The 27,712-nt window shown below is 35.6% G+C and overlaps 1 protein-coding gene across 3 annotated transcripts in view; it reads right to left on the bottom strand.

Annotated features, from left to right (window-relative positions):
- Positions 1 to 21,838, bottom strand: part of LOC149797909 (protein diaphanous homolog 2-like) — a 150,650-nt gene extending 128,812 nt beyond the window's left edge. For 2 of the 3 annotated variants that reach the window (XR_016421915.1, XM_089962954.1), the window contains exons 1-2: positions 21,385 to 21,836; positions 14,808 to 15,008 (exon numbers count right to left, since the gene is read on the bottom strand). Coding sequence is in view for 2 of the 3 variants with exons in the window: in XM_089962954.1 (XP_089819080.1) it covers positions 14,808 to 15,008; positions 21,385 to 21,411 (228 nt within the window). In the remaining variant the exon portion in view is untranslated. Of the gene's footprint in view, positions 1 to 14,807; positions 15,009 to 21,384 lie in introns of all 3 variants that reach the window. The other variant, XM_089962955.1, reaches the window with a different exon arrangement.
- Positions 21,839 to 27,712: the final 5,874 nt, after the last annotated feature.

Here is a 27,712-nt window from a genome sequence, read left to right as displayed (position 1 = left end):
TACTAACCAATAGCTGTTAGGAACTATTTGTACATGTACTGCTTTACTAACCAATGGCTGTTAGGAACTATTTGTACATGTACTGCTTTACTAACCAATGGCTGTTAGGAACTATGTATGCATATACTGCTTTACAAATTACTAACCAATGGATGTTAGGAACTATGTGTTGATGTACTGCTTTACTGACCAAGGTATGTTAGGAACTATGTATGCATGTACTGCTTTACAAATTACTAACCAGTGGATGTCTGACCAAGGGCTGTTAGGAACTATGAATGCATGTACTGATTTACTAACCAATGGCTGTTAGGAACTATGTGTAGATGCACTGCTTTACTAACCAATGGCTGTTATGAACTATGTATGCATGTACTGCTTTACAAATTACTAACCAATGGATGTTAGGAACTATGTGTAGATGTACTGCTTTACTGACCAAGGGCTGTTAGGAACTATGTGTACATGTACTGCTTTACTGACCAATGGCTGCTAGGAACTGTGTGTACATGTACTGCTTTACTAACCAATGGCTGTTAGGAACTATGTGTAGATGTACTGCTTTACTGACCAAGGGCTGTTAGGAACTATGTGTACATGTACTGCTTTACTGACCAACAGCTGTTAGGAACTGTGTGTACATGTACTGCTTTACTAACCAATGGCTGTTTGGAACTATATATGCATGTACTGCTTTACTGACCAAGGGCTGTTAGGAACTATGTGTACATGTACTGCTTTACTGACCAACGGCTGTTAGGAACTGTGTGTACATGTACTGTTTTACTAACCAATGCCTGTTAGGAACTATGTATGCATGTAGGAATCACTGTACTAATTCAACTCCCATAGTAAACATATGGAAACACCATCATATTCAAAATTCAATAACTTAAAATTTCTGGGAGCTGATGATCAGACTTCAATGTCTCCATGCACAACTATCCTTGGTGCAAGCTTCTTTGTGGCATTTTTTCAATCTACAAGTGCATGAAACACATGTTATTGATTCTGCACTAAATGAATCAGGTGCTACTTTCATTATTGAGTACTCCTAAGTCAAGCCTGTAAAAATGCTAAAATTGCACCATTAGAATTTTGTCTATATTTTATTTAAATTACAGATAGGATAAGCTCTCAAATGACATTTATACTAAAATTTTAATTTTCATTATTAACCAATTATGGACCACCAAACCCATAAATACTATATTATTTGTTCACCCATTTCTAGACTGGTTCACAGTTCTTCTGTATAATTAGTACCATGTGTCCTATAACCAGATTTATTTTTTTTAAAGAAAAAGTTGTATTTTACTCATTGATATTGGAGCATAATTGTAAGAAAGAATTGGCCATGCTTGTGCATGGATAATAGTGCAATATCATTTTATGTGATACCACTGTCGATAGCTAAATTGCATCTGCATTACATGTTGCAATGTTGTATTGTACTTATTAGTGGCTTATTCTTGTTATTAAAATAATAGTTTTCTGCCTTTGTATCTTCATGTTATCTTTCTATGGCACGCATGCTAGACAAAAGAAACACAAGCATGCTGACATCAGCAAGTATGACATCACAGGGTATCAAATTACATGACGCGTTGTATTTTCATCTCTCACTGGCTATAAGACAAGTTTTAAATGTTTTGCTGACTCTCACAGAAATAAGATGCAGTGCATCCCTATTCATATCAATTGAACCAAACAAATAAGTGTGCCACATGACAGGTCAAAATGATAAAAGGCCATTGCCCTTTTGTGACTAACACAAATACACACACCCATGAAGCATCAAGAGATGATGACATTCCGAACTTATTTATACTATCATCACATGTGATTCATCACCCCCAAATCATAATAAAAAGGTATAAAACCATAGAAAAGTTCCATAAGCTTTATTATACTGAAGAATTAAATAACAGAGTGCTACTTTTTAGTAAAAAAAAACCATGGGGAAGGGTGAGGAAGCAAAGAATAGACAGTAATTTCTTCAAGCCTGGTAATGTTCCCCACAACAAAGGGAAAAATGTGCATCAACCCAAAAGACACAGCCACTTGAGGTATGTTACATAAGGACAACAAGAGACAAATTTGAAAAAGCTATCCAAAGTTCCTATAATGCTGACATTGATGTTGGAGACAGAAAACCCATGTACAAACTGCTGTGGCCCAAGCTAAGAAGTAAGCTGGAGGTGGAGAAATATGTGGAAAACTTTGTGATGCCAAAGCAAGTCCATGTTTCTATGCAATATTCAGACACTGACAAAATTTATCACTGCATAAACTACTTGTTAAATTTAAGTAATAGAATTGAATTGCATATTAAAGTTGTCTAATACATAAATCTATACCTACATTTAACCAAAACTCATAAAAAGTTAAGAAAAAGTCTCAAAATCATTACTGTGGCTACTTTCCACTATAAGCAGTGTTAAATTACTTACTTTTTAATATAAAGCTGAATAAAATGCATAAATTATTGAACAAAAGAGAAACCTTGCAAACACTCAATTACAGTCAAAGGGGAGGTAATACACCTTGATTTGGCAAACCAAATAGCAAGCTCTAATTTACAGCTAAATGATTCGTTACTATTACTTGATAGTAAGTGCAGAGCAATGATGACTTTATAAATAGCTTTTGTTTCAAATATGAAACCATATTTCTGACATGAAGCTTGTTTTCATCTATTCACAACAACATATCTGGTGAACAAAACACATATAGCTTAGTGCACACGGGAAAAAATGCTGAGATGTGGCATAATGTGTTCTGAGAGCACCAGTTGCAACACCCTGACTATAAAGGTTTTCTATCATGAGACTTGGTACATGAAGAAAAAAGAGGTCTGGTGTGGTGGAAGAGAGCAATATGTTCACCATGCAGTTGTACATCAAGAATGTTTCAAATGTATGAAGATATGCCAAAGAGAGGTTGGGGAAGAAAAACTGCCTGTGTAAATAATGCAATACAGATAGGACTTTTGCAGACTTCTATTGGGAATGAAGGGTTGAAAACTATTATTTTAAGTGAAAATGTCCCTCCCTGCCCCCTCAACAAAAGGGATGCAGAAAAGTTCCAATACTGTTTGACAAAAAATTGAATGTACCAATATGAAAAACATGGCTGATCATAGAAAAGGTGTCGAGGAGTTTAATTCTATGATAGGAAATAAGACAGATATAATTGATATTCAATGTGACTCAACATATAATAATGCAATTTACAAGTTGAGGCAATGCAGCATGTGCAGTTTTCTGCACAGTCCTTGATTTTTTACTAACCAATGGCTGTTAGGAACTATGTGTATATGTACATGTAATGCTTTACTGACCATTGTTGATTTAAAACAGTAAGCCAGCATGGTTAGTAAAAATGACACTCCATGACCAGTGCCTGATGAAAACCCTAACCCATTTCATGGATAGTCAAAATGACGCTCCATGACCAGTGCCTGATGAAAATAGTAGCCCTTTTCATGGATAGTTGTTGTTGTTGTTGTTATTGTTGTAGGGTTTAATGCCATTTTTCAGCACACGATAGGCTATACATGGCGGCCAGTATTAATGGTGGAGGAAGAACCCGGGAAAACACCGGAAAGAACCAACGACCCACGAGAAGCTACTGGCAAGCTTTCTCACATGCCCACATTGGCTGAATCTGAGACTCAAACCCATGCAGACAGAGGTGAGATGGCAGTGATCCGTGACGGAGAGTAGCTTTAGACCACTTGGGGCCCCTCATGGATAGTAAAAATGACACTCCATGACTGCACTCTTGTCACAGGCACCCCACCCTATTACAAGTCCAGTTTAAATGTAAACAAACTCAACTCTGTTTACAGAAGAGTGTGGACAAATGCCGGTCTCCCAACTGACAGAAAGTTATCTAACCACAGCATTGTTGCAAATCAAATAAAGCAAAAATCTAGTCCCAAACACATTAAATCTAGTCTAGACTTAGTAAAATTTCTGCATCCAGTAATCATCCCTTCACAAGAATATCCAACAACTCAAATGCTACTTTTATCTGCCATATCAAATACTGCATCCACAGTAGTGGAAACTGAAACACTTTAAATGGAAACATTGTAAAGATTATCATCAAAATCAATGTGTATGGCTCATCTAACCTAAGCCTAGTGAACTATGTCACATGGCACAGAAATTTCCATGGGAGATACCGTGTGGAAAAAAATTATGGCTCTGAAATGTTCCTATAATTTGCATTGCCATTTATTCTTTGATTTATAATTTGTGAGAAGAAAAAAATGTACTTTTAAATGACTCCGGTTAAAGATTTGCACATTATTATTTCAACTTGTAACTGGGACTATTTTTACATGTAACAATTAAAAGATACAGAATCTGAGCCAGAATAAACAAAATTATTTTGTATTCCTTCTTTCTAAACTAATTCCATTAAAGTAAAAATAGGTGATAAACATAACCCCAAGTAGGTAATGATTCAATATTAAATTTATTAAACTTGCTGTCAGTGAATAATTTCCAGCTTTTATTAAATTTGTTTCATAAATTCAATGTTATATCATTACCCATTTTGAAAGCCTCTATTAATGTCCCATGTAATTGACCTTATGTTATAAATAGTCTTAACAATGTTTATCTTTCTTCTAAAAAATGCATCACTGATGCATGTGTCTTTGAAATAGCTGATGTTTGTTCACTTTGGTATATAAAAATATTTGAAAAAAACTTGCTTATCTAGAAGACCAATACAATAAATGAGAACTATCTTAGATAAATACTTTTCAGGCTTGTGATAAGATTGGGCTTTTAAATTTTTATTTGTCAACTGCTTTCAGACATTTTTCCACAGCTGGTCTTGGAAATATCATGGAAAAGGAAACATATGCCAAAGTAATAACAAGCAGAACAAGCTCTTTTATGAAATGTCATTTATTGAGAAGGAACACTTTAGTTGCCACTTGATGCAGAACAGTATGTACATTGCAGTACATGTATGTGTTTATGCTTGCAGGTACATACATGTAGGAGATAAACAGGGATGTACATTGTTGCTGGTCAATTTGACTGATGTATGCTCTGTCAGGAGGCAGGGGCAGAATAACCATGGAATTTAAAACAGAAAAAAAAAATTTGTTGTGCATGTTTGTCTAGTTTAATGCCTAGCTAGGCCACTATATCACAAGCAATGTTGCTAATGTATAGCTTGTATACTGACACCTGTGATCAGGTTTACTGGGTCAGTGTCAATACCTGTTTGTTTATTGTGCCCTGTAAATAAAATCAGCAAGGGTGCCATAAAAACCCAATACAGCTACAATAAATCAACAAGAAGTAGCAGTAAAGGGAATCGGAGACCATGGTACATGACATTTTGCAAAGTCACACAGCAACAATGTTTTCACTAGATAGTCTAAACCTTGGGGGGAGGGGGTAGAGGTAGGAGTATGTGCCTAGGCAGGCCTCTGGCAGTCATAGTAGGGTTGGTAACTATCACCAGAGCAGAGGTTTAATCATTGGTTGTTGTTGTTGTTGTTGTGGGGTTTAATGCCATTTTTCAGCACACAATAGGCTATGGTTTATGCATGGCGGCCAGTAATAACGGTGGAGGAAGAACCCGAGAAAAACCCCAGGAAGAACCACCGACCCACGAGAAGCTACTGGCAAGCTTTCTCACCTTATTCATTGGATTTGGGCATCTACTGAAAAAAGATTGATCAGTCAAATGGAGAAATACACTCCCTCAATTAGCTTGTTAAAGAGATGGAGGAGTGGCTGCATGAGATGCACAGGTGTATTTTTTTTTAAAAGATAAAACCCATAACCCTGTACAAACCAGCCCCACTGATTCACCTAGATACTAATAATGACTACCAAACCAAAAGAGTGGTGTGAATGGAAGAAGCATCTACACGTCCACATCTATCCAAAGTAGTGGAAGTTGAACAGTTCATTCATATTACGAAAGCACAAAATCCTTAACCAGTCCAGCTCTCGATACATTTCATCAGGCTAAGTGGGCAATAGGTGTTACACAACTGTTTGATAGTCAGCAGGCAATTCAGAACAGGTTCACACAAGCTGAATAAATTTTCATCCCACGTGCTGTCGTAACTGTTGCTGCTACCTCCATCCATCAGCTAAAACCTTCCAACCTCACTGTCCACCAAATCCTATGCTAACACCAGAGGCCTGCCTGGACCCACCTCCTTCCATCCAATGGATGCTCATAGGGCCTAGAAAAAGCATTGCTGCTTCAAAATCATGTATGACGGCCTCATACCATCACTTTACTAGGACGAAAGATTTTGTGAACATCCACCATACCATATCCTCCAAGAAAAGATACAGGTTAATTCTTGGAAATGATTTTGTCACTACTTCTGCTCAAACTGTTTAGAGGAAAAAAGGAAATCTTACAGTATATATAGACCAACTGCATGTCAAGCCAGCAATGTTTCATTACAATCTTAAGCATAGGAGAAGAAGCAATGACCAACTTTATCAGAGACAGATGTAGAGATAGGCCAACTGATGCACTGGGGTAACAATATCTCCAATCTTCATAAAAGTATGGGGATAATGATGACCACAACATGTACTAAACTTCATGTCAATCAATTTAAAAAAAACAAGATAATGTCATACAGTACATTATGCCCCAAGTCAAATACAGGTAAAAGCAATAAGAGATCCATGAAAGAATGACACTCTACAAGCAAAAAAAGAATTTCCTGGAATTCAAGATAAGACAATTTCTTCTTCAAGTGTTGAAATCATCTTTGATATTCCTCAGCAATATAACAACATTTTCAAATTAGCTGCTGTGGTGCACATAATGGATGTCAGCTTGGCATGGTTTTCATTTAGAAAAAGTAGACATCATTAGAAGTCTTCTGGCCAAAATCAAATGTCATAATCATTATCCATGCGGGGGGAGGGGGGGTGTGTGACAAGAAGATTTTTAAGACAGCCATCATGGCAGCCATATTGGATGTACAACTGGCAACTCAATTTTCATTTAGGACCAACTAGATTTCAAAAAGCCTACTTGTGAAAACCCAAAGTTGATAAAGCCATCCATTTGGGAGGGGCAGAGATAACAATATTTTCAAGACAGCCACCATGGTGGCCATATTTAGGGTGAGTCATTTTTATCAAGGACCAATTAGACACCTTAAAAAGCCTCTTCTGGTGAAACCCCCAAGTCAAAAAGACTTTTCATTTACAAGAAGTAGTAAAAACAATATTTTCAAGTTGGCCACACAGACAAAGGTGAGATGTCAATAATCTGTAATGGTAACTGCCTTAGATCACTCAGCTACCTGGGTCCCCTCCATTCAGGAGGAGTAGCGATAACAGGATTTTAAAGATGGCAGCCATATTAAACACCAGACTATCATCATTTTCATCTAAAAGACCAAGCAGACATCATAAGAAGCCTTTCAGTAAAACCAAATGCTGATATGATCATCCATTCTGAGAAGTGTCGATAAAAAGATTGTCAAAATATCTGCTTTGGACACAATGGACGTTGGATCAGCACCATTTTTATTTAGGATCAACTGGGCACAAAATAAGTCTTCTGGTGAGAACCCCACATCAATTTGACTTTCTGTTCAGGCGATGTAATAGATGATTCCATGATGGCCAAATTGGATGTCAGATCAGCACCATTCTAATTTAGGACCAGCTCAGAAGTCTTCTAGTAACCCTATGTTGACATGGCCAGCCATGTAGGAGGAGTAGCAATAACAATATTTGCAAGGTGGCCACTGCTGCACCCATGTTGGATGTAGATCTATTTTCATTCATGACCAACTACACAACATAAGATATTTAATGAAAATCAGCACCCCTTCTGGAGGAGTAGCAGTAAGATTTTCAAGATGGCTGCCATGGTGACCACACTGGATGTCAGAGTTGCACCATTTTCATTTAGGACCAACTACACATCATAAAAAGTCCTTTAGTAAAAGCCACATGTTGATCTAACTGCCCCTTCTGGATCAGTAGCAATAAGATTTTAAAGGTGGCCACTGCAGTGGCAACATTGGATGTCCGAACAGCATCATTTTCACTTAGGCAAACAATAACGCAGTAGCAAAGCAATTTGTCATCATACATCATATGGTGATGACCATAAAATTTAGACAGTTTCATGGCACCCCTGGATGACATCTAACCAATAAAAAAATGGAAGAGCGAGAGCCTACAACCTTATTAAGAGGATGCTTTCTGTGGAAATTCCGTAATTCATATGTTATGAAAACAATTATTTCACTATGTGTCTTGTAATTTTATACCTTCATCCATACTTGACAACACATCAACATCATATGTCAAATACTAAATGGCCTCTATGGCAGCCATACTCTCTCTCAAAGCTGGTCAAATTCTGGTAACCAGGTTTCCTAGATAAAGCTCCATAAATATTTTCCTATTTTTAGCAATAACCACCACATTTGATATTGGACTGGCATGATTTCTATGAACATGGAAGGCTTGCTGGCTAAAAGACTATCAAATTTGGTCAGATTCTGTTCAGTGGCTCTTACTTAGTTATTACAAGTATTTCTATTTTTAGAAGCAGCAACCATATTTGATTGGCATCACCTGAACAAACATGCGAAATTGCTTTCAGTAAAATCTGGTTAAATTCTGCAACTGGTTTTAGAAAATCATTCAAATCATTTTCTATTTTTAGTAATCACAGCCATATTAAAAGGCAAATTGGCATCATCTGTATAAATTTAAATGCTGCTCATGCCAGAATGTTTTCCCTCGAAAATAGATTCTATTTAGCAATTGGTATACAATTTAAAGTTGTCGATGCAATGATGTTTTCAGATGCTTCTGATTAATTTATGAAAGCCATCATTTAAAAGCTTTTCTTTTATTAGTAATGATGGCCATATTTGAAGGTGGGTTAGCATTATTTTAATAAATGTGAAAAATGTTCATACCAGGATGATTTCCTTCAAATTTATATTCAGCATTTGTTAAGGACACTTAAATATGTCTATTTTTGGTAACAGCAACAAAAACCAACAGGAGATAAGCTTGATTAGCACAACTACATGCCATGATGATTTCTATCAAATTTCATCAAATTCTCTTTAGTGCAGACCTGCCAACCCGACAAGTCCGTCTCAGTAAGGCAGTTGATTTTTTTCTGTAACATTTCAGTAAGGTGTAACAAAATATCAATAACTGTCATTGTAAAGCTGGAAAACGCAATTAAAAGTTCGATGCAGCAACAATAAACATTATGTTCAACTGAAAATGTTGTAAAGTATGCACAGACTTTATTTACCACTAGTACTTTAGTTCCAAACCCTATGCAACTCAATTGCTTGTTGCTATCTCTCAACTTGACGTACCATATTTCATGTTATTTTTTGTACACCACCAAGCCATAAAAATAATAGTTAATTAATTCTATATTTTTTGTACACAAAATTTAATATTTTTTTCAGTCATCCTATTATTTTTGTACATAAAACGAACTACTGTGAAGATTTACTTCTGTCAAAGTGATACAAAAAAGTATGGCCCTTTAAATCTTACAGCTAAGAATAAGAGATAAAATCATTGTTTTAGTTGCATTTTTATTTATCAATTATTTTTATTTCCTTTTGTTAAAATTGAAGACAGGTTCCCATTTCAAACAGATTCAAAAATATACCAAAGTTCGATTCAGGTACATCAAATGACCAGGGTATTGTTTTGCTAAGCAAGTTATGAGTAGTGACTAACTTTGGGCATGTTCCTACCCATGGCAGCGAATAGTAAAACTGGAAATTCATGTAATATAACAATCGTCGTTTATAATCATGCATGTATGTCATTGATAATTTCTTCCTTTTTTATTGTATTTCACTACATTTATTTATGTTTTTATCTGCATCACGTTTCAAACAGCATCAGACAAAATGCTGATATATCACTTAGATAAGCAAAACGACCAATGTATTCTTTGCCAAGTATATCTGGTATAATCATATATGAGAAATATAAATATTTGTTTCCTCAGTGAAACACAAACCCAAATTATCTGTTATCCTCGCATAAATGTGTATCTGAGACATCTAAGTATCTGAGACCTCTAATTATTGAAAAAATAAAAAAAAAATAAAGAAATATTCACCAATTATAAGTGTGCAGAAAGCCCTTTGCTCAGCTTACTTGGAAAGGGCAACTGTTTTGTTAACTGAGAATCTATTCACATTCATCATTTTGCCCTTCTTCATCTTTTGTATCGGCGAGAAAATATAATGATTGATGTATTTGTTCTGTTGTTGTCATTCCAATATATACCGCTATTCATTAACAGCTGGATAACATCGTTAATGAGCACTCCTGATTACATCAGTCAGTGTAACAAACAAACGCATGCATCTGTAAATGAGTTCAGAAGCCATTTGAGTTTATTTATCCAGTAAAAATAATATCTCAGTACAGGAAGACGCGAAGACCACAGACGATTGGGCAATTAATCTTATTGTCTCAATATAGAAGTGCAGTAATAACTATAAAAACCCAGTTAGTTTAAATCATAAATGCTAAAGTCATTGACTCCTTGAGTCTGATTTATATGTATAGTTAATATCTTCAAAGATCTTGGTCTGTTCATGCTTGGGCATGTCTTCATTATTAAGTTTCTTCAAACCCCTGCGAAAGCGAGAGACTTTTATCCCACCACCACCTAAATGCACTGAACCACCAAACAAAAGGCAGAAAATTGGACCTGGATGGCCCAGAAAAGACAACGGTGAAGCCCATCACCTGACTGTTACTTCAGTTACCGAGATCATCAATGTAAAAGATGATGCTGAACTGCACAAATCAAATAATGTTGCAGCAGATAATGCCATCATACCAAAAGATGCTAACGAAAAGGTGCCCATTGTTGCTGAAAAATTTCCTGTGCCTGCTAGAGACAAGCTGGACTACAGCAAAGATATGAGGGATATAAGCCAGTTTCCTCAGTACTGCAAAGTCACCAGTAAGAGGAAAGTATACGAAATGGGACATTAACGATAAAATAAGAATTGTTCAGGAGGCAAAACTATGTGGAATTAGGCCCATAGCTGCAAAATACCACCTTACACCAAGTACTTTATCAAGCTGGATGAAAATGGATTTTTCAAAAAATATTCAAAGGACAAAGAAAGGATCTATCCCAGGTGCCAGCCAACCCATGACATATTCGCATGAGAAGGAGCAGGAAATTTTATCCTGATTACTCTGTATGCGGGACCATCATGTGCCTGTAACAACTGAGATGTTACAAAATTATGCTACTGCAGTTATTCAGGAGGAAAATCTAAAGTTTCAGGGCTCAAGAGGATGGATTGATGTATTTTTCAAGCAAAATGGACTTGCACTGAGATGTAGAATTTCAATATCTCAAAAAGTACATCGAGACCTAGAGGAAAAAAATAGACTGCCTTACCAGATATAAAGGAAGGCTGCAGGAGGATGATGTTGTTGTTCTAGGGTTTAACGCCATTTTTCAGCACAAGATAGGCTATACATGGCGGTCAGTATAACTGGTGGAGGAAGATCCCTGGAAAACACAGGGAAGAACCACCGACCCACGAGAAGCTACTGGCAGGCTTTCCCAAGTACCCATGCTAGCTGAGCCTTGGACGCGAACCCACGCAGGAGGATGAGGAATTTGAAGAACATTTAACTGGAAATATGGACAAAACGCCAGTGTATTTCAACTTGGTTCCTGGGAAGATAATTGATAAGTCAGAACAAGAGCATATTAGAGGTACCAGCAGTAACAAGTGCCATTTAACTTGTGTATTGACATGCCTGGCATCTGGTGACTTGTTGCCACCCATGATAATCTTTCAGGGAAAAAGAAACTTTAAAAAATCTAATAATCCCAAAGGGAGTTGTAGTGAAAGTTCAACAAAAAGCATGAATGGATGAACAACTAATGTTGGATTATATTGATGAAGTTTGTAAAGTACACATGAAATGTGCACCTTCTCTCCTAGTGTTGGTTTCATTCCATGGCCATTTGACCGGTGGAGTATAAAAAACTCCATGAAAAAATCCAGATCAATGGCAGTAATTTCCTGTGGATGCACAAGTAAACTACAGCCACTGGATGTATATCTAAATAAGTCTTTCAACGGACTGCTGCAGAAAAAATGGTCAATGTACATGAAAGACCCAGGCTTCCAAAAATATTGCAACCTGGGAAGCTGGTGAGGAGGCAAGCGAAAATATTCAGCCCCTTCAATGCAGCAGATGATTGACTGGATTTTTTAAGCCAGTGAAGAATTAAAGAAGAAAAAGGACATGATAATCAGTAGTTTCAAAGGTACTGGCTTTTCAAATGTGGTAAATGGTAGAGAGGACAACTACATAAGGAGTGACAATGTATCTCCATTGGACAGTCTTTCTAGTGACAAAGAATGTGAATGGTTTGAGTGTTTTGAGCTGGAAGTCTTGTAAAACTCTTAAAAATTAGGAATGTTTCATTGCATTTGTTCTGTGCATTCGTCAAACACTGGATCACAAATTATTTCCTTGCAAATAACATGTTGTGTTTATAATACAAAAATATATCTGATATACGTTGCTTTGCTGTTCTCTCTCTCTCTCTCTCTCTTTAAATTCAGAACAAGTATCAGTAGATTAATATTGTTCTCGAGCTAATGGGCATGTCGTTTACATTTTCAATACCCCATGGGTAGCCTTATTTCCCTATGTACAGCCTCCTTAATTTGATCTGTAGAGGTGAATCTGGTCTTCAATCCAGTATTTACTGGAAAAAACCAAGCTAAAGGTCAAGCATATTTAATTAGCATGTATATTACGTCTGCATAGCCATTTGGCAGTGACAATAGATCTCATAATTACAACCAAAATGATTTATTTTTTCAGGTTTTAATTGCCAATGGAATATAATAGTGTCCTTGTAGTGTTTTTTTTTTTCTCTCTCTCTCTTTCTCTCTCTCTTCTTGAGTTGAGAGCAGAATGAGACAGAATTTGTACATTAGTTTTGTGCGTTGGGTTGTCGGGTGTTGTGTGTTCCGCAGGCCTTGTCCAGGTACGATCCCTTTATTTTTTGTAGTCATTACCACAAAATGATAATTATTTATTTTACATATAATTTTTCGTACACTGAAATTAATACCTATTTTTTGGTGAAAATAACATGAAATGCAGTTATTCTTGGAAATTCTTTTTCCATTTCACATGACGATGGCAATCGTATCTCCCGCCATGAGACATACTCAAATTGGCATGTGATGTCCATTAAACGTAATGGTGTCCTTTCCAGGTTTTATTCACAAGAATCTGAATACTCCTTTTTATTATTCTGTGTTGATTATAAAAAAATTTCTAGAAGCTTTTTTTGTCTTCCGTCTTTAACATGCATCGCTTTCTGGATGCCACTCTTAATTTTTTTTGCATACTCAACAGTTTGATCATGCAAATGCTTCGCATGAACAAATAGGTGCAGTTTAAAGCATCTGGGGTGCTGCTGTGAAGTTAGTCTGGTTCCCTGACTAATTTCACTAATTCTAATATGAAACCCAGAAGCAAATCAAACATGGACGAACCAATTATCTGGATTTTTCAGCAACGATCATTTTTAAGGAGTTTCTGCTTGTCTCCCATTACTCCTTATTTTAAGGGTAATCTTCGTAAGACTTACGGCAAAATCACAAGTGTTGGCAGGTCTGTTAGTGGTTTCTAGAAGTCATTTAAAGTTTGTTCTATTTATAGTAACTGTGGCTACATTAAACAGAAATATCAGCATCACCGAAACAAGTTTTGAAGTGTTCCATGTCAGGATGCCTTGTTTCAAATTTCATCACATTCTGCTGAGCAATTCTTGAGAAGTTATTGGGAAGAAGAAAAAAAAATCCTTTTTGTAATGGTGGTCAAATTTAATTGCTGATCAGCATCATTTGAACATATTGTAAACATGTCAGGATGCATTCTTTCAAATTCAGTTAAATTATGTTCCGTGGTTCCTAAGAAGCTGCTTTTAATGCTTTCAATTTTTTTTATATTGGCAGCCATATTTTATGAAAAATGAGTTTCACAGGAACAAATATTAAAAAGCTTCAAGCCAGAATGATTTTTGTCAAATTTTCTTGTCAATTATGGCAACAACAAAAAAGATGTAAATAGCAATTGTGAATGAATGATACAAATCAGATGATGCACAACTGACCATATTGTAAGTTCACTTTAGAACTGTGTTATGTATAATTGGTTTATGCTGTGTACCCAACTTTTACAAATATCCTTAATTGAGGATTGTGAAAATGAAGTTAATGTCTACCTCATTTCTGATATGATTCTAAGATGTAAACAAGTTGTTTACTTGAATTTGTGTTCAAGACCTGGAATTTTCCCAAGGAAATTATTTTGTGCCTTAGGTCAAGACATTAGTATATATATTATTTGGTAAACAATTATTCATTCCTGTTTTATGATCAGTCTGTTGAATCACTATTAGTTGTGTTCAAATATAATTTGAGAGGAATTGCTCACTTAAATTATACACTGGAATGGCAAAGTGCTCATTGATGTTTTGGGCAAAACACTACTTGGGATTACTGAGAACTCATCCTGGATTAAATCATTGTAGTACATCAAGACATTTAAAAAATTCAAGATTAGAATTCATTTGGAACATTTTTTACTTTTGGACTTGTGATAGAACATTTAGGATTTTTGGGATTTAGTTCACAATACTGTAAGTATCTTCTGAAAGTTCTCTTTTTATTCTAAGGAAATACTACATGTGTACAACCATCATTTGCTTACCAACATCTGCTCAAACTTCTTCCCTATTTCCTCATCTGTCAAGTTATTGAAGGACTCAGAGGGTGGTGTGAACCCATACTGTGAGCCATTACCTGGCTCTTCATCTGTTGAAGGAAGCCTGCCTGCATGGCCACTTGTTGATTTGGATTTACTCTTCTCTTTGGATCCTCCTAACCTGAACGTACCACCCATTCTGTCCAGCTGCAATTAAATGTAGCTTTGGGGATTCATTTGAAAGTCAATATATATATATATATATATATATATATATATATATATATACATATAATATATTCTTTATTTATTTCCCAAGAATGATATTCTCATTCTAAGTTTCAACTTTCAAGGAAGAAAAATTCATTACGCGCTTATAAATTTACCTTTGAGAAATGTACTTTGAAAACAAAATCAATACTTCTTTGATCTTTGTTCACAGTATTTACCACAATTGGGGATAAAGTGTTAGTATGTACTTGTTATAACTTGTTTCATTAGATAACTGTTACTAATTACTTATCAAATTTTACTTATTACAGCTTGCAGCAGGGTTATCTCAATTTGGTCCTAGCTATCCAGATATCTGTATGTCTTGTTCATACACCCCCAAAAGTTTTGGCAATATTAAACAAATACCAATCAAGTTAGATAAATAAAGATTTGGCAAGGTTATCTTATGCAGATACAGATAACCTGTTTAAATTCTCATCTGATACAAGCATTTTTCCAAAAAAATTTTGTAACTTCAGTGATGTGGGTGGGTGGGTATAAATCTACAAAAATCTTGTTACCAAGACTAACCACATCAGGTAGATAAATGAAATCTGGGAGGGATATTTGCATCCATATTTAGACGACATAATTTGATTTTCAGGTCATTTCAGCAATTTGTCAATTTGTATACATTTTTTAAATGTTTTGTCGTAATAATTTTTTGGACAAAAACCCAATTGGCATGAGTAAACAAAAACCATGCTGTGAACCTAATTGGCATGAGTAAACAAAAACTATGGATATCTTTACTTAAATACAAAAAAATAACCAAAGGGTGAATTCACAAAATGGGCAGAGAGAGTAGGTTGTGAATGGTCTCTAAATACTGCACTGCTGGGCACAGAGTTACATTTAAAAGTGAATGTTAATAATTAAAACTAACCATGATTAGCAAAATAAATCAAACAAATTAAACTGCAAGAATAACAGCATTGGCTTCATGTTATATCCCAAGCCAAAATTTATATCTTCGTTTGATGCTAATTCTTGTCAATAATTTATAACAATCCTGAAAATGCCTGCTGTGGAGTCATGGAATTTCATCATACAGCTAGTGTGGAGTGGATTAGCTGCCACAACATTATGCATGAAAAAACGAAAAATCACATGAGCTGCACTTTACTGGTCCCTCAATTATGCCCATGAGTTCAAAACGTCAAAACTGCAATGGAGAATCAGAAATGATACGATGTCTCCTGGACAAACCTTAAAACTTATCAGACAGGAGATGTTGTGCAGTTACATAACCCAAAACTGAAAACTGGGATTATCCTGAACTTCAACAAATCGAATTGGACCCTATATCACTGAAAACTGTCATAAGTGACCTGGTATATCAGAAATCTCGCACATAACCCTCAAATGCTCTAAGAGACCAAGCTGCAGCTACTGTAAACAAAGTGGCTGAAAGACCATGTTAGTACAGAGCAAGAAATTCTCATAAGTCTTCTAATGATGAAAACAATTCTGAGAGTTCTGAAAACGAGACTGATATAGATTTTTTACAGAAGATGGTTGTGGCAAACAAATCTGATACCCACAGCAGACGTTTAATCATGGAAAGTAGAGTGAGTCAAATTTTATCTGGTGTAATTAAATGATCATGTTCTGTGACTTATAAAGGATTTAAATTTGAAAAAAAGGGTCTAGAATGAGTACCTTAACATTCAAAGCCTGTGACCTATATTGTTGGCCATAACTGTTTAAGGTGTAAACAGGCTTGCTATATCTTACTTTGATACAGAATCTTAATTTGAACATCTCACACTCATCTCTAAAACGACCATATACAAAATCTGCACAAATACAGATAAAATCAATCTAACAGTGCAGAGACAATATGTCTGTTTTTAATTAATTTAAGAAACTTTAGTGTCTCTAACAGTAACATGTAGGCTATTCATTGAGGGAGGCATTGTAATGAAACTAGATAGTCAGAGAATGACATGCTTTGATGATAAAAAGCAGATGTGTTTTCACTAGAGTACTAGTTTGAACAATTAAAACTGTTAATTATAAAGTACAGCTGAGATCAGTGATAAAAAAAACCTTATCTGCAAACACATGTCAAGCATCACATTTCAACTAGGCTGAATTATGAACTGGGAAAGTTGATTTTAATGACAATTATACACCTGAAAGCAAAGAGTGGTCTGGTTTTCAGTGTTAGAGGATTAACTGGACTAACAGTTAGTTGGGATCTAATTCTATACATAATTGGGAATCATTCTTTTGTTGTTGCCTTTGTGGACTATACATGGCAGTTAGCATATGTGGTGGAGGAAGAACACAGGAACAATCAGCAAGCTTTCTCACTATGATTGCTGAGCCTGCGAGGTGAAATATCAGTGATCTCTAAAGGCAAGTGCTTTAGACCCCTCGACCAAAAGAACACAGATCTTCATATTGTGTCTCGAAACATGAAAATAAAAATGTTATTATCATTTGCTCCTTTTCTTTGAAATTTTGTGAGAAAAGAATTTCAGTATATGAGCACATGTTTTAAGTCCAAGGGGAAAATGTAACATCCGACAGTCCACTGCCTACTGTAAAGACTGCAAGACTTGGGGCACGAAAAAGTAAAAATAAAAATTTGTGTCCCAAGATTAATATGCATTTGAAAATTATAGTATTTTCAGTGTCCCAACACTTACAGATGTAAATAAAAAATCAAGAAAAAATTATTAAGATCGCCATATTGTACACAGTACTGACCAGCTCTTGTTCAATTACCACATCAATAAACTGATATAAACTACTATGATTGTTTTTAGGTGTGCATACTTTCTGATTTTTCCAAAAGGAAATAAAGGCAATTAAAAACTTCAAAATTCACAAGATGCTTTTAGTTATATATATATATATATATATATATATATATATATATATATATATATATATATATTGTACAGAACAGTACTTACACATTGCAAATCATCTGTAGCATTACTTATATCCTTGTTTACAACCAGATATAGATTTCTATACATATCTTCAACTTGCATTAAAAAAAGTGATTTTGGTTATCATTAAAAACTGAACAGAAGTACTGGGCAAAACTATATCAATTACATGCACATATCAATTTCAGGATCTTTTTTAAAAAATTATTTTTTTCGGGGTGGGGGGTGGGGCAGAAGTGCTAGGATGATGAAAGACAGTCAGCCAACTGGAAACACATTTTTGGGGGACCTTCAGGAAAACTAAGTATCACATCCGGGGTTTAAACATTAGCAATGAAATTCTGTCCAAAATAATGTTTTCATTGCAAATGAAAATGACATACCAGTTGATCTACTTTACGGGGGGCCCCGAGTGGCCGAAAGTGCTGTTCATTACGGATCACTACCATCTCACCTCTGTTTGCGTGGGTTCGAGTCTCGGATTCAGCCAATGTGGGTATGTGAGAAAGCTTGCCAGCAGCTTCTCGTGGCTCAGTGGTTCTTTCCGAGGTTTTCCCGGGTTCTTCCTCCACCATTAATACTGCAATCCATATATAGCCTATCTTGTGCTGAAAAATGGCACTAAACCCTACAACAACTTTACGCATTCTTTTGTCTTCTATTTAATTAAGTTATATTTATTATCATATCCAAGCTTTATTTGGGGTCTAAACACAAGCAAAAACCTCACTCTCTGTCTTATTATAATGAAATACCTGATGCAAATGTGACAACATATCTTCCAAAAACTTTATCAACTGGCTTTCTATTATTATCAAAATGACATCACAAATTGTTTACTTATACAAACTCATTACAATTAAAACTGTCTCATTTAAAACAACTGGCTCAATACATACATAGGGTTCTCAAAAGACACATGCCATCTGGTTTTGATGCTCTGAATTTAAATATGACCCATGGAAATTCCAACCTGTGCATTTTTATGACATATTGACTGGTTTTTAAATTAAGGCAGATAGATAGAAAGATATGTGTTTTTTATCACATTACATATATCATAACAGAGGTCTCAGAAATGCTTAATCACGCCAACGTTTTATCCGAAAATCACTTAGGAGGGAGTCCTCCATACGCATGCAATAGGTGGGTGGCAAAATTCAAAGACTTGCCTATCCTGCTTCAGACACCTGCTTAGGGGGAAAATGTGTTGATTAAGTAGCTGTGCTGATATTTACAATGACAGAATCTGGTGGGTGAAAGACCCATTGATGTACATGTTGCCATTATAAGAGTACATCAAAAGAATATGATGCAATAGCTTGGCAGCAGGTTCATAGGCTTTGACTGGCTGCTTGGTGGGACAATATATTTATGTTTACTGTGACTGAATGCAGAGGCAGAAAGACCCAGAGATGTACATGTGGTCATTTATAAGAGTACATCAAATAAACAATTTCATATTTTATTATAGTGTTAATTTCTGAGCATAGCGGAATAAGCAGTGCACGTGACCTCGGAATCAAGACATGTTGAGACTTAAGACAAAATGCCATTTGCAATTTTGAAAAGTATTTTGGGGTTAAACGGCAAACTGATGAAGACTGTAATGAGATTCAGAAGAGTACTCAAGTTACGGATAAGACAGTAGCTAAGTGTAAGAAAGTGTGTGATGCATAGCTTAGTGCTTGAAATAAGACATTTTTTGGACTGACAAAATTTAATCTCACTCTGATGGACAAACAAGAGCTGTGTTGGTGTTATACAGAATGTGGAAATTAAACTCAGTGACAAACAATAGTTCTAATTTGCATAGTGTTTTTGGGAGGGGACTGCAATTTCTGCTGGTGGGACTCCTATTTTTACCAAAATGGGAGTCCTGGACTCCTAGTTTTAAAATCCTAGCAAGACCTCTGCATAATGATCAACATAATGTAATAAGCGCTTCAAGTACTGGGCTAAACCATCTTGATTTTGGGATTTCTTTTTTAAATTTTAGATAAAACTGGAAAGTACAGCAGCTCATGAAGCCAGATGTAAATTTAATGATTAATTTGCTTCAATCAGCAAAATGTTTAAAAATTCTGAATTGGTTATTATAACATGACTGGATTAACTTTTAGTGTATATCGGCTTTTGTTGACATATTTCCAGATTATTGAGTATTGGCCAAATATATTTTGACAACATCTCTTGCAAGTGTGACGTATAAACATGGCTTTTCTAGCCAGAATCATTTGAAGACAAAGGCAAGGTCAACACCCGATTATGTGGAGACTTGCCAGGATATGCAAAGAAAGGTTCATCAGTCCAAATCACTGATGCAGCAAAGGTTGTTCCTAAGTTTGTTCATCCTTGATAAAACTGTATATGCCTTATTCATCCTGTCTGATGCTTGATCAGACTGATTGTTGTTGTTGTTCTAGGGTTTAACGCCATATTTCAGCACAAGATAGGCTATACATGGTGGCCTATATAACTGGTGCAGGAAGAACCCTGGAAAACCCAGGGAAGAATCATCGACCCACTCATCAGACTGAATTGGTCGTGATATAAGTAGATATATCATTCAAAACAAACTTTTGTAGTTATATGTGTGTATTTTTTGCATTTAAAATTATATGAGCTGTTAAAAATGGAATATGCTGAAGTTAGAACTATAACAACATATAGTTAATCCCGTTTCTTTTCATTATTCCAAATATTCAGTCATAAATAATAAGAGAAACACTTATGCAAAAATTCGTAATGACCATTTCTGAATCACTATTTCTTACGAAATACTTTTAAGTGTTTCTCTTTATTCAACACAAAACAAGAAATCTTAAACATCAGTTTGTTCCATGAATAATGAACAAAGATCACTCATCACGAGAAAAAATTATTGAGATTACAGTATTGACTCTTGTGATATTCATTTTAAACTTGAGATTAAGGGGTCATGCCAAGGGTCAATGACTAGTTTTTAAATCTACTGAGACCCCTGATCGAGTATCTGTCGCTTATATCCCCGATTCAGTATCCAACAAACATGAACATCCATTTACCTTGACCCTCACCATGTCAGGACCCTTACCTGCATATGAAATGAGGAGTTGCCAGTCTGTTATGTCTCTGATTCGATATATAAATGTCTATTCAAAATTTCTGAATAAACGCATAGAATGGACTCACTTCCTCGACTCGAGCTTATCCTGACTTTGAAAAAGTAAATGATGAAATACATTTTGGAACATGAGAATTAAAAGGTTAAAATTTACTTCTGTTATACAAAGTATGAAAAACATGTAAAATGGAACGTGTACTATGCAGGTGAACCCTGGTCATTATATAAGAATGATATTTGCCGGTAGGTCCTAGCATCAGGGGATGGGAGCAAGATGTTTAAAAGGACAAGAACTTACAAAACTATTCCGCTGTTTCTTATCCATGTTGATATATATACGACAGCTCGTTATTAATTGTCCTTGCTAAAAAACGGGTCTCAAAACTACATACATCGTAGACTAAGCTACCAGTCAATCGTCTTGAATAGTACTGTCACATCTGCCACCTCAAGATGTGACAAAAATTACATGAAATCGGACAGCTGCAGTCCCTGAATCCGGAAGGGGAATTTAATAACACACTTGTAAAGGATGAAAGTTAACACGAGTCGCGTTGTAAGATTCAATATGATCCTATATCTGCCTTTGAAATTCCGGGTGAATCGTTAACACAAAACTCCTTATAAAGAATAAAGAAAATAGTGTAGGTCACAGTGGCATATTCGCTTTTTGTTTTTCCGCTTCTTACTCATACACGCCATTTTCTCTACACCCAAATTATTAACCAATCAAATGGTTTGTTACAACACTGCTCGTACTCTGCACCATCGCTGCTAGACTTAAGTAATCGGTTTCGAAAAACACCGGAACTTTTTAAGTTTCACACATACGCACTCCCATTCAACAAGCCTATGGAAAGCGGCAGCCGTAACAAACAAAAAATAATAATATGTAAATAAAATAACTATTACGAATCGTTGGTCATAAACTAAGTAACAGAAAAGTGCCAAATCCAACAATTGTTTTAAAATCCAACAAACAATTTAGTTTCCCTAAATACACAGTGAAAATTTAATTAAAAAAAACATATAGTATTGTGAATTAAATCCCAATTAGTCCCAAAGATTTATAGCAAGTCCAAATGTATCCAATTCCAGTGACATTCCAAATAAGCTCCAATACCAAATGTGTTCCATTACCCCTTGTTTGCGTTTTAGAAAGACCATATAACCCATGTTTTGGAAAATTATTCCCAGATATAGCTGTGATGTTAAACTGTTAATTGTATGTTGTGCTGTTTGGAGTTATTTCAAATTACTTGGTTTGGTGTTATTTCAAATTGCTTGGATTCAAAAGGATTAATTCCGTTATTTTTTCCTGGAAAATACGTGTGTTCAGGTAATATCATGTAACAAGGACAGATTTCGTATAAACATTTATTTAGCTATCAGAAACCAGAGTGATAATTCTTGTTTCTACAAGGAACTGTAGACTTCAACACTACGGATTACAGCATACGTCATCGTCTTCCATCTTGAATTCTTCGTCGGGATTCGAACGTGAAATCAGTAGAACATTTTGTTATTAGGACTACTAAAAATTTATTCTTGGATTATTCTTGGATTATTTTTCAATTTGATTCTATAAAACCGTAAGTTAATATTTTTCATTTTTGCAGAATTTTTCCAGGAAAATACATTATTGTATATTTTTCAAAGCTTGTTGTTTTCACTCTTTCTTGTGTTACTATTTAGTCGAGCCTAAACAAGTGACATAAGAAATTGGGCGCTTGTCCTAAGGATAATTTTTGAATTTTGGATAGATTATTTCAGAAAACTTTTTTTTTAAATTTGAATTTCCCTAGGGGCCCCGAGTGGCCGAGTGGTCTAAAGCGCTCTCCGTTACGGATCACTGCCATCTCACCGCTGTCTGCGTAGGTTCGAGTCTCGGATTCAGCCAATCCGGGTATGTGAGAAAGCTTGCCAGTAGCTTCTCGAGGGTCGGTGGTTCTTTCCGGGGATTTCCCGGGTTCTTCCTCCACCATTAATACTGGCCGCCATGTATAGCCTATCGTGTGCTGAAAAATGGCGTTAAACCCTACAACAACAAAAATCCCTAGTTTTTGAAATCTTAGTTAAATCGGCAATCTTTTTCTAAAATGGCATCAAAAGTGGAAATCTTTCTTTCAAATCCTACCCAAGAATAATTAGATCTTTTCAAAAAAGATGATTTAATTCAACTTGCCAGAAAATACGATCGTTCTGAAGCAAAGGCTTCCTTAAAGAAACAGGAAATAAGAAATATTTTGGTTCAGTATTTGGTGGAAAAAGAATGTTTTGGATAAAAGTGCTTTGATTTCAGTCAGTAAGTTTGTATCAGACTCTGGCACAAAATTGAAGGAATTGGAATTAAAATTAAATATGAAATTGGAACTGAGGAAGCTGGAGCTTCAGAAAGAAGAAAGAGAAAAACCAATGCAGTTACAGTTGGAGAAAGAGAAAGAACAAATGAAATTGGAGAAAGAAAAAGAACAAATGCTGTTGCAAAAAGAATTGGAGAAAGAAAAAGAACAAATGAAATTGGAGAAAGAAAAAGAACAAATGCTGTTGCAAAAAGAATTGGAGAAAGAGAAAGAACAAATGAAATTGGAGAAATAAAAGAACAAATGAGAGAGAAAGAGATACAGGAAAGAGAGAAAGAAAACCAACTGCATTTGCAAGCGGAAAAAAGAGAGAAAGAAAGACAAATGCAATTTCAAAATAAAAATGCAAATGGAAGAAAGAGAGAAAGAGAAAGAATACCAATGTAAAATGAAGGAAATAGAACAGACAAGTGAATAGCACATTAATACTTCAAATCAAAATTTAAGTTTTGACCTTGCAAAGAATATTAGATTAGTGCCCCCTTTCAGAGAAAAAGAAGTAGACAAATATTTTACTCGTCTTGACAAATTTGAAATGGCCAAGGGAGCATTATTACAATGTGTACTCACTGGTAAGGCTACTGATATTTAAAATTCGCTGTCAGTTCACCAAAGTGGTAACTATGATGTGGTTAAAGAATGTATCCTAAGGGGTTATGAGTTAGTCCCTGAAGGTATCGGCAAAAATTCAGAAACTATAGAAAAGAAGCTGAACAAACTCATATCGAATTTGCTAGAGAAAAAGAGCAATTATTTGATAGATGGTACTTAGCCAAGAAAGTTGAACGATATTATGAAAGTCTCAAACAACTTGTATTACTTGAAGATTTCAAAAACTGTGTCCATAGTGACATTAAGTCTTATCTTGACGAGCATCAGATTGAAGCCTTGGAAAATGCTGCTCGAGCTGCTGATGAGTATTATTTAACTCATAAAGTTCCTTTTGTAAATAATACTTCTACTCAACAGTTTTTTGGCAGAATAGTATTTCAGACTAATACAAGCCCTTCTAAAACTCAAACTGACACAAGAAAAAAGACACGTTATTTCTGATTGCTATAAATTAAAAAAACAGGCATCAGAATCAAGACAGACCTATTCCTAATGCTCTTATTTCTAAGAGGTCAAGGCCACGGTCATGTATTGAAAGTAATACATTTGTTGGGTTTAATAAACCAAAGTCTGATTTGATTATCGGGAATTATGAACCATTCATATCGAAAGGTTTTATATCGCTCTTGGGTGATTCGGCTATTCCTATCCCTATTAAAACTTTAAGGGACACAGGAGCTTCCCGGAGTCTTTTATTGTCAGGTACTTTGTCTTTTTCTGAGAAGTCTTATTCTAATGAGAGTGTTTTTATTCAGGGAGTAGAGCGCGGCTTTGTTAATGTTCCTCTCCATTGTGTAAATTTGTCATCAGACTTAGTTTCAGGACCCGTGACAGTCGGAACGGTCTCTGTTGAGGGCATTCATTCATTACTAGGCAACGACCTAGCTGGAGACAAGGTTGTGGTTAATCCACTTGTAACTGACAAGCCTTGCTTGGATCAGAAAGTAGATCCAATTGATTAAAAAAAAATCTGATGTATTTCCAGGTTGTGCAGTTACAAGAGCTACGCAAAGAAAACTCTTGAAAATGATGTAGATAAGGAAAGTATTCCTTTAGCTGACACATGTATTGGTCAAGCTTTAGATGAGGCCACTTTCACTCCTTGTTTGGATCAATCAGAAGGTATTGATCACAGTAATCCTATTTTAACGACTCATTCTCTTTATTCTAATCAGGGTGATAAACGACAATTACTTGTCGTTGAACAGGAAAAAGATCCTGAGATCTCCTGTTTGTTTCAGAAGGCCATTAGTAAAACTAAAGGTACTGAAGTTCCTGTCTGTTATTTCATTAAAAATGGAATTCTTATGAGAAAATGGAAACCTCCCGCGGTACCTGCTAATGACGAAGGGTCAGTGAACTATCAAATTGTAGTTCCGAAACCTTACAGACAGGAAATACTCAGTTTGGCCCACGAAACTCCTTTGGCTGGTCATTTAGGGATCAATAAAACTTATCACAAGATCTTAAGTCACTTTTATTGGCCAAAATTAAAAAGTGATGTTGGTAAATACTGTAGATCTTGTCATATCTGTCAAATGGTATGAAAGCCAAATCAGAAAATTCTCAAAGCTCATCTACAACCGATTCCTGCCTTTGACGAACCATTCAGTAGCATTATGGTAGGTTGTGTTGGTCCCTTACCTAAGACCAAGTCAGGTAGACAATACCTGTTGACCATTATGTGTGCGTCAACAAGGTTTCCAGAGGCATTTAACTTGAGGAATATAAAATCGAAAACAATAGTAAAAGCTTTGATAAAGTTTTTTTTTAAACTCAGTTTGGCCTTCACAAGTCCGTACAGTCTGATCAAGGCTCAAATTTCATGTCTGGAATATTCCAGCAAGTTATGTACGAATTAGGCATTCAACAATTTAAATCTTCTGCCTATCACCCTGAGAGCCAAGGTGCATTAAAAAGATTCCATCAGACTTAAAACAATATGATTCGATCATATTGTTTTGATACAGGTAAAGATTGGGATGAAGGCATTCATTTGCTATTGTTTGCTGTTAGGAATCAATTCAAGAATCTTTAGGTTTCAGTCACTTTGAACTGGTTTTTGGACACACTGTGCGTGGACCATTGAAGTTATTGAACAAGAAACTTATTTCTATGAAGAATCTGAAAATAGTCGTCTTGATTATGCTTCTAATTTTAAATATAAGTTGTAAAAGGCTTGTGAGGTCAGAAGAGGAAATCTGCTCAATCCAACATGAAGTCAAGATATTATAAACACTCGAAGGAAAGGAGCTTTCAGCTTGGTGATAGAGTCCTGGCTTTCTTGCCAATACCACAAAATCCTCTTCAGGCCAAGTATTATGGTCCCTAGACAGTTGACAGAAAAATAAATGATTTAAATTATATCGTAAATACTCCTGGGAGGCGAAAAACAAAAACAACTCTGTCACATTACATGCTAAAAGGGTATATTGAAAGAGATAGCCAGGTTAAACATGCAATCAATTTACTTGTACCTGCCCCACTGTTATTTGAAGGAATGTCATCGGATTCTACTGACAGTGGAATTCAGAAATTATGAAAGATCTGGACCAGAAACGTTAACATTTGCAAGAGCAAGAAAGAAATGAACTTAAACAGTTATTAATTGAATATGAGTACATATTTCCAGGTGTTCCTAAAAGGATAAACACAATTTTTTTTATGATGTTGAAATTGTAAATTCAATACCTGTCAAACAACACCCGTACAAGATGAATCCTCTCAAACAGGAATTCTTAAAAAAAGAAATTCAATATTTGCTGGAGAATGATTTTATAGAGTCCAGTAAAAGTGACTGGAGTTCACCATGCATAATTGTTGCAAAACCAGATAAAACTTTCCGTATGTGTACTGATGATAGGAAAGTGAATAGTGTGACAAAAACAGATTCATTCCCATTACCAAGAATTGAAGACTGTATTGATAAGATCGGGAATGCCAAGTATTTCACCAAATTTGACCTTATGAAAAGATTTGGGCAGATTCCACTAACGGAAAGAGCAAAGGAAATTTCGGCATTCGTGATTCCTGATGGACCAATATAAAGTAATACCGCTTGGGATGAAAGGGTCGCCGAGTACATTTCAACGTCACATATGATTACCTCTGGTCTAGACAATTGTGATACTTACATTGATGATGTCATCGTCTACAACGACACCTGGAAAGAACATTTAGCAACAATTCGGAAATTCTTTGACAGACTCACTGATGCATGTTTGACAATTAATTTATGTAAAAGTGAGATCTGCCATACTAGTGTAACTTTCCATCGTGGGACATGGACAAGTTAAACCTATAGATGCTAAGGTCAAGGCTATCTCTGAATTTCCCGTGCTTGTTAATAAAAACCAACTTTTGCGATTTTTAGGTATGGCCGGATTCTTTTGAAAATTTTGTTCCAATTTTTCTATATTTGCTGAACCCCTGACAAATTTATTGAGTAAGAAAAACAAGTTCCTTTGGACTGAAAAATGTCAGGAGGCTTTCGACAAGTTGAAAGCCATATCTATAAGCGCGTCAGTTCTTGCAGCTTCAAATTTCAGACAATATTTTAAACTGTCTGTTGAAAGCCATATCTATAAGCGCGTCAGTTCTTGCAGCTTCAAATTTCAGACAATATTTTAAACTGTCTGTTGATGCAACTGA

This window comes from Sinohyriopsis cumingii, chromosome 6 (assembly GCF_028554795.1).
Source record: "Sinohyriopsis cumingii isolate HCF-2022 chromosome 6, ASM2855479v2, whole genome shotgun sequence".
Lineage (NCBI taxonomy): Eukaryota > Metazoa > Mollusca > Bivalvia > Unionida > Unionidae > Sinohyriopsis > Sinohyriopsis cumingii.
The sequence above is the reverse complement of the archived record's forward strand: the minus strand, read 5'-3'. Positions and strand labels throughout refer to the sequence as shown.